We start from the raw sequence: 7,981 nt of genomic DNA, 5'->3' as shown, positions 1-7,981 counted from the left end.
ACCTGGTGTGAGGGGGGCTCCGCCGGGGGCACCTGGTGTGAGGGGGGCTCCGCCGGGGGCACCTGGTGTGAGGGGGGGCTCCGCTGGGGGCACCTGGTGTGAGGGGGGGCTCCGCTGGGGACTCCTGGTGTGAGGGGGGGCTCCGCTGGGGGCACCTGGTGTGAGGGGGGGCTCCGCTGGGGACTCCTGGTGTGAGGGGGGCTCCGCTGGGGACTCCTGGTGTGAGGGGGGCTCCGCTGGGGACTCCTGGTGTGAGGGGGGGCTCTGCTGGGGACTCCTGGTGTGAGGGGGGGGCTCTGCTGGGGACTCCTGGTGTGAGGGGGGCTCCGCTGGGGGCACCTGGTGTGAGGGGGGCTCTGCCGGGGACACCTGATGTGAGGGGGGGCTCTGCCGGGGACACCTGATGTGAGGGGGGCTCTGCCGGGGACACCTGATGTGAGGGGGGCCCTGCCGGGGACACCTGGTGTGAGGGGGGGCTCCGCCGGGGACACCTGATGTAAGGGGGGGCTCCGCTGGGGGCACCTGATGTGAGGGGGGGCTCCGCTGGGAGCACCTGGTGTGAGGGGGGGCTCCGCTGGGGACTCCTGGTGTGAGGGGGGCTCTGCTGGGGGCACCTGATGCAAGGACGGACGGCTGGTAGCAGGCGACGTGACAGGTGACACACTCGGGGCTCCCACTGATTCAGCATTATGGTGAGTTGAATGATTTAATTTTATATTACAATGTAATAATAGAAATACTGCACTTCAATCATCCTGACACCATAACAACCATGGTACTGGATTGATTGAAGTGCTAACACCAGGTGTTTGGAGTATCTTTATCTGCTGATTGTTAAACTTTCTAGAATACACATATTTTTATTGTGTAGGATCTGGGGCTGCTGTCCCGTCATTTCCCTCTCCCCCTCTGCCCCTTTCCCTCTTCCCCTCTCCATCCCTCATTCATCTCAAACTCTAACCACACCCTCTTGAGCCACGCCCATTTAAGCCACGCCCACGATGACACATAAACCACGCCCATTTTTCGTTTGTATATTTTTACAAAGACACGCCTACAAACGAATGCCCCACCCCCTAATTATTGTACGGCTCCGCCTACAGCCACAAAAGTGTCCCGCATTTTTTTTTTACAATGTTGGCAACTATGCCTGTGCAGGAGAATGTGACCCTCCCAACTGCATTCTTCTCCGGTGTCAGAAACTTTCATTTCTCTCTTCTACTGTCAGCGATGGCGTCTGCTAACCTGGGAGCTGAGCTGGAATGTTCCGTCTGTCTGAACATTTATACAGATCCTGTAAACCTGAGATGTGGACACAACTTCTGCCGGGTCTGTATTGATCGTGTGCTGGATACACAGGAGGGGTCTGGAGGATATTCCTGTCCTGAATGTAGAGAGAAGTTTCAGGATCGGCCTGCACTGCAGAGGAACATAACACTACGTAACATAGTGGAGAATTTCCTGTCTGCTCAGCCAGATCGGGAGGAGTCCGGGGTCTTCTGTACTCACTGTGTGGACTATCCTGTACCTGCTGTTAGATCCTGTCTGCTCTGTGAGGTTTCTCTGTGTGATAAACACCTGAGAGTCCACAAAAAGTCCCCAGAACACGTCTTATGTGACCCCACCTTGTCCATGGAGAGCAGGAAATGCTCCGTCCATAAGAAGATCCTGGAGTATTACTGCACTGAGGATGAGACCTGTATCTGTGTGTCCTGTAGTTTGGCTGGAGAACATCGAGGACACCAGGTGGAGATGCTGGATGAGGCTTCTGAGAAGAAGAAGGAGACACTGAGGAATGTTCTGCAGAACCTTCTGATAAAGAGAGAGGAGATGGAGGAAAGAGTCCAGAGTCTGCAGGGACACAGGAGGATAGTAGAAGAAGAAGCAGCTGGTGACACCGAGAGAGTCACTGCCCTGTTTAGAGATCTCAGGAGACGTCTGGAAGACCTGGAGAAGAGAGTCCTGAGGGAAATCTCCGGGAGGGCAGAGCGGATCTCCATCTCCATCCGGGATCTGGAAATAAAGAAGGAGGATCTGTCCAGGAAGATGCGTCACATTGAGGAGCTGTGTAACATGACGGATCCACTGACTGTCTTACAGGAATCAGACACAGGTGACTTGTGTGATACTGAGGATGGAGATAATGAGGATAGAGAGAGACATGAGGAACTCCTCCATGATGGAGGGGGTCTGGATGTGGCTGGGATATCACACACATTACACACATTATCTGATATAATAACAGAGGGAAATGTATCCTTCTATATACAGGGAGCTGCAGACATATTACTGGATGTAAACACAGCTGGTAATTATCTCCATATATCAGATGACAGGAAAACTGTATCCAGGTCAGATAGAAAACAGAATCGTCCAGAAACACCAGAGAGATTCCAGGATTATTCTCAGATGTTGAGCAGTCGGAGTTTCTCCTCAGGGAGACATTACTGGGAAGTGGATGTCGGGGGATCAGATAGATGGAGAGTCGGGATGTGTTACCCCAGTATAGAGAGGAGAGGAGTGCAGTCAGGGATTGGATATAATAAGAAGTCCTGGTGTTTGTACAGGAGAGGTGATCAGTATGGGGTGAGACATGACAGTAATAGGATCCTCTTACCCTCCAATATCTCCAGTAACAGAGTCAGGATAGATCTGGATTATGAGGTCGGACGGATCTCCTTTTATGATCTGTGTGACCCGATCCGACATCTCCGCACCTTCACCACCACCTTCACTGAGCCCCTCCATGCTGGGATATATGTATATAAAGGTTGTATAAAGATCTGTGGGGGGAATCAGAAGATGTGAGAACTCCGCCCAGATACTGGTGACATCACAGGAAGAGGGGGATGGGGTGGAAAGATAAATTATTGGGGACACTTAAAGTGGTATTCCCAAAAGCAAACATTTATTATATTGCATTTACCAATTCTTAGATTTGATGGCTGCATTCATTTTCTTTCTTAGGCTTTCTTTCTTCTATTTTCATCTGGTGATCTGGCCAGTAAGTCTGTTGTTTTTCAAAAGAATAATCTCTCTTCCAGATGTACCAGTTTACAGAGATGAAACAGTGACATTTACCACTGACAGGGGTGCTTACAATGACCAGCTTTTATTTATTAATGTAAAACCTTTTATCCTAAAAAGAAAAAAACTGTTTGCTGTAACTGATTATAAAGTGTGAGCTGGAACTTGGCTTCAATTTGTTAGTGTATTTAAATCTGCTAGTGCATCTAACACTCCCATCCCCCCAGACTGACTATGCTCTTGTCCATTGTTGTCTCCATTGCTCCTTCATCCAGAGTAGGGGGGGGGGGGCGCTCTAATACAGGAGGTGTGTTACTGGCCAGATCACCCGGTGAAAACAGGGAGTAAAGCCTAAAAACGAATCACCACCACATCTTATGATTGTTAAGCTGCACTTTTTGCGATTCGGCACGGCGTCGATTTAACTGACAATTGCGCGGTCGTGCGACGGTGTACCAAAACAAAATTGACGTCCTTTTTTCCCCACAAATAGAGCTTTCTTTTGGTGGTATTTGATCGCCTCTGCGGTTTTTATTTTTTGCTCTTTAAACAAAAAAAGAGCGATAATTAAAAAAAAAAGCAATATTTTTTACTTTTTGCTATAATAAATATCCCCCAAAAATATCTAAATAAAATATTTTTTTCCACAGTTTAGGCCGATATGTATTCTTCTACATATTTTTGGTAAAAAAACTAAAATCGCAATAAGCGTTTATTGATTGGATTGCGCAAAAGTTATAGCGTCTACAAAATAGGGGATAGTTTTATGGCATTTTTATTATTAATTTTTTTTTTTATTAGTAATGGCGGCGATCTGCGATTTTTATCGTGACTGCGACATTATGGCGGACACATCGGACACTTTTGACACTATTTTGGGACCATTGTCATTTATACAGCGATCAGTGCTATAAAAATGCACCGATTACTGTGTAAATGACACTGGCAGGGGAGGGGTTAAACACTAGGGGGCGATCAAGGGGTTAAGTGTGTCCTAGGGTGTGATTCTAACTGTGGGGGGGAGGGGCTACCACTAACATGACAGCGATCACTGCTCCCGATCACAGGGAGGAGTAGATCTCTGTCATGTCACAAGGCAGAACGGGGAAATGCCTTGTTGACATAGGCATCTCCCTGTTCTGCGGCTCCGCGACACGATCGCGGGACACCGGCGGACATCGAGTCCGCGGAACCCATGGGCACGGTAACGCTGTATGCGGCGCATGCCCGCTAGCCCCGCGGGTGGCGTGTGCGTGCTCGCTAGCCCGGCCAATTAAAGGGGACGTACAGATACACCCATTTGCCCACCGCTGCCATTCTGCTGGCGTATATCGGCGTGCGGCGGTCGGCAAGTGGTAATGTCTCAGCATGGGAGTCTCTTGTATGGTTGTTTTTTTTGTTTTCATTTTACTGAAATACAAATTGCTTAAAAAAAACAATAATGTGTTTAGATGTTTATATTAAAAAAAATATTAAAAAGGCGTTGGGAATATTTAATAATTTATAAATAATTTTTAATGTCACGTTTCTCTATGACTTGTATATACCAGGCAGTCCCCAGATACAAACAAGATCGGGTCTGTAGGTTTGTTCTTAAGTCGAATTTGTTTGTAAGTCGGAACAGGTACATTTTTTAAGTGTAGTTCCAGCCACACAGTTCAGAAGATTTCACCCCACTTTCTGTCCCAATGACAATTGGATTTTGAAAAGTTTGGGGTCTTTAGTGAAACAAGGATTGGTGATAAAGCATCAGTGGAGAGGAGACACCTTTTTCCCATATTAACTCTTACAGGAGAGAATTTCCCTTCCTAGGGGTAGATTTCATCTCACTTCCTGTTGTCTCCTTCCATTTTGCAAGTCGGATGTTTGTAACTAGGGGACCGCCTGTATACTGGTACAAATATTTCCATTGATGACATGACACGGTGTCACTGGAAATTCTGGGCTTCCCCATCAGACAGACCAGCTGACTTTTAGGTTGTCTCTCTCTCATTGATCCTCCACAGAAAGCTGTATGAAGAAGAGGCGGGGAGGTGGGCGTGTCCTTCCTCTGACTCATCCAGCTGGGTGTGGCCTTGAATGGCAGGAAGATCAAATTACAGACTTCACAGCACATAAGTCAGTAACTGGAGGAGAGCTGGGGAACTGACCCAATAGCACCGCCTGCTGTCTGCACTTGGCATATGTGAAATATTCATAAACAATACAGTGGAACCTTGGTTTACGAGTAACGCGGTTAACGAGCGTTTTTAAAGACAAGCAACTTTTTTTTTTTTTTAAATCCTGACTCGGTTTGCGAGTGTTGTCTCGCAAAACAAGCAGAATTCAAGCTAATGGGGTGTGCAGTACCGCATTTGGCCAGAGGTGCGGGGGCGCCGGTGGCACTCGGAGTCGTTTGGAAATACTCGGAATCACTCGGAGATACTCGGAAACACTCAGAAATACTACGTTCCCGAGTGTTTCCGAGCCTTTCCGAGTTCAGCTGAGCTGTCCCCAAGTATTTCCGAGGCTCTCTGGCGCCCCTCCCCCACCTCTGGCCACATGCGGTATTGCATGTCATAGAAGTCAATGCGGAACAAATTATCTTTGTTTCCATTGACTTCTATGAGGAAACTCGCTTTGATATGCAAGTGCTTTGGATTACAAGCATTCTCCTGGAACGGATTATGCTCGTAATCCGAGGTTCCACTGTACTTTATATTTACCTGGGATAAAAAAAAATGTTTTATATTTTCTAATCAGACCTGATCATAATCATTATATAATGAAAAGGTTCAGCAACAGAATACATTCACCAACACCAAGGAAGGAGCAACCACACCTCTAGTCTCTACAATGAAGTTCTATTGGGGGGGCAAACGCATCAGAGGGAGGAGTTTGTGCAGATGGTGTTGTATCAATAAAGTTGATTGTCAGACTGGAATCCTGAGTGTGGCTATTGCTTGTTTTTTTGGCGTTGGTGAATATTTGGCTTTGATGAGCCCAAAGACCAACCCAAACATATCCCCAATCCTGATTTCATGATTTAAAAGGAAAGTACAATGATTTATGGTTTTATAATTAAAATAAAATTAAACATTTTTAATCTGATCCGTGTATTTGTTTTCAGTTGCATAAAACTTTTTTTTGTTTTTTTGTAATGTAAAGGGAGCATCCGTGACACTCAGTTTATAAGGCATGCTGGGATTTTTTGGGTCTACAGACTGGACAAGTAGGCTGACTCGGCCCAGTTTGCCATCCAAGTGCTGTCATGCCCATCCTCCGGTGTCCTTTCTAAGAGAGAACATGGCATGATGAGATTGTTACAAGGATCTAGGGATTGATGTTGATAATGAATTAGGCCCCTTTCACAGGGGCGGCTGTTAAAAGCATGTTTTGTTATTTTGAAATTCCGAGACTCCAGGCACAGCGATCACTTGCATTTGCACATTGCGATTAGCTGCTGCGTTTACGTAGGTAACCCGGGGTGGCCCTCCAGCTGTTGTGGAACTACATTTCCCATGGTGCATTGCAAGGCTAGCAGTTACAATTTACTCTCAGAGGCATGATGGGACTTGTAGTTCTGCAACAGCTGGAGGGCCCCCAGGTTGCCTACCCCTGCTGTATATAATATATATATATACAGTGGAACCTTGGTTAACCTTGGTTAACAAATAATGCGGTCAACAAGCGTTTTGAAAGACAAGCAACTTTTTTTTTTTTTAAATCCTGACTCAGTTTGCGAGTGTTGTCTGGCAAAACGAGCAGAAATTCAAGCTAATGGGGTGTGCAGTACCGCATTTGGCCAGAGGTGCGGGGGCGCCGGTGACACTCGGAACGGTACGGAAATACTCCGTTCCCGAGTGTTTCTGAGCCTTTCCGAGGGTTTCCGAGTTCAGTCGAGCTGTCCCCGAGTATTTCTGAGGCTCTCCGTCGCCCCCCCCACCTCTGGCCACATGCGGTATTGCATGCAATAGAAGTCAATGCGGAACAAATTATCTTCGTTTTCACTGACTTCTATAGGGAAACTCGCTTTGATATGTGAGTGCTTTGGATTACAAGCATTCTCCTGGAACGGATTATGCTCATAATTAAAGGCTCCACTGTGTGACTACTGGATAGTTGTCACCACACACATATCTGAGATAAAATGGTCCCGGGTGCTCAGCAAAGCATGAAGTCCATAAAAACACAAAAGGTAAGGCGGCATTCACGGGTCCTGACAGGTGAACACTCAGCCTAGGGTCACATATGTGCGATGCGGGAACCGGCGCAATTACAGCACTGGTTCCCGCATCACATCCCTCCCGCAGGCAGTTCTCACTGCCCTCTGCGAACCGCTGCGGGTGTCAATACATTGTTCATGACACGACCCCAGATCGGTTCACAGATCGCAGTGTGAACTATGAACTCGCACAGGAATCGGATCGCATAGGTGAGAACACCCATGCGATCCGATTTCAGTGCGGGGGAAAAAAAAAAGTTTCCTGCGAATCTAATGTGAGTTCAGCCATGCATGGCTGAACTCGTACTGCACAGACATCGCATGCGTAGTGCGGGTGCGAATCACATGTGATGTCTGTGTTTGAACATATGTGAACCTAGGCTCAGTGATGACGTTTTCTTTCAAGGTTTTGATGAGGCACAAGCTCGTCTCCCACAGGACAACAATCAAGTGACACAAAACAATATATATACACAAAACCCCTCCCATCATTACCACCCACATGTGATGTGATAACTCTCCTCTCCTGAAATACTCTGCTCTGCTGGAGGACTCTGCTCCTTCCTCTATAACTCTCCTCTCCTGAAATACTCTGCTCTGCTGGAGGACTCTGCTCCTTCCTCTATAACTCTCCTCTCCTGAAATACTCTGCTCTGCTGGAGGACTCTGCTCCTTCCTGTATAACTCTCCTCTCCTGAAATACTCTGCTCTGCTGGAGGACTCTGCTCCTTCCTCTATAACTCTCCTCTC

General features: G+C 47.3%; 1 protein-coding gene across 1 annotated transcript; it reads left to right on the top strand.

The window, feature by feature from the left end:
• Positions 1-1,219: 1,219 nt before the first annotated feature.
• On the top strand, positions 1,220-6,117 carry LOC141133649 (E3 ubiquitin/ISG15 ligase TRIM25-like). Its single transcript, XM_073623145.1, has one exon. It carries the CDS (start codon positions 1,231-1,233, stop codon positions 2,806-2,808), a length of 1,578 nt encoding a protein of 525 aa, XP_073479246.1. The 5' UTR covers positions 1,220-1,230; the 3' UTR covers positions 2,809-6,117.
• The last annotated feature ends 1,864 nt before the right edge of the window (positions 6,118-7,981 follow it).

The sequence above is a fragment of the Aquarana catesbeiana genome, linkage group LG03 (assembly GCF_042186555.1).
Source record: "Aquarana catesbeiana isolate 2022-GZ linkage group LG03, ASM4218655v1, whole genome shotgun sequence".
Lineage (NCBI taxonomy): Eukaryota > Metazoa > Chordata > Amphibia > Anura > Ranidae > Aquarana > Aquarana catesbeiana.
The sequence above is the reverse complement of the archived record's forward strand: the minus strand, read 5'-3'. Positions and strand labels throughout refer to the sequence as shown.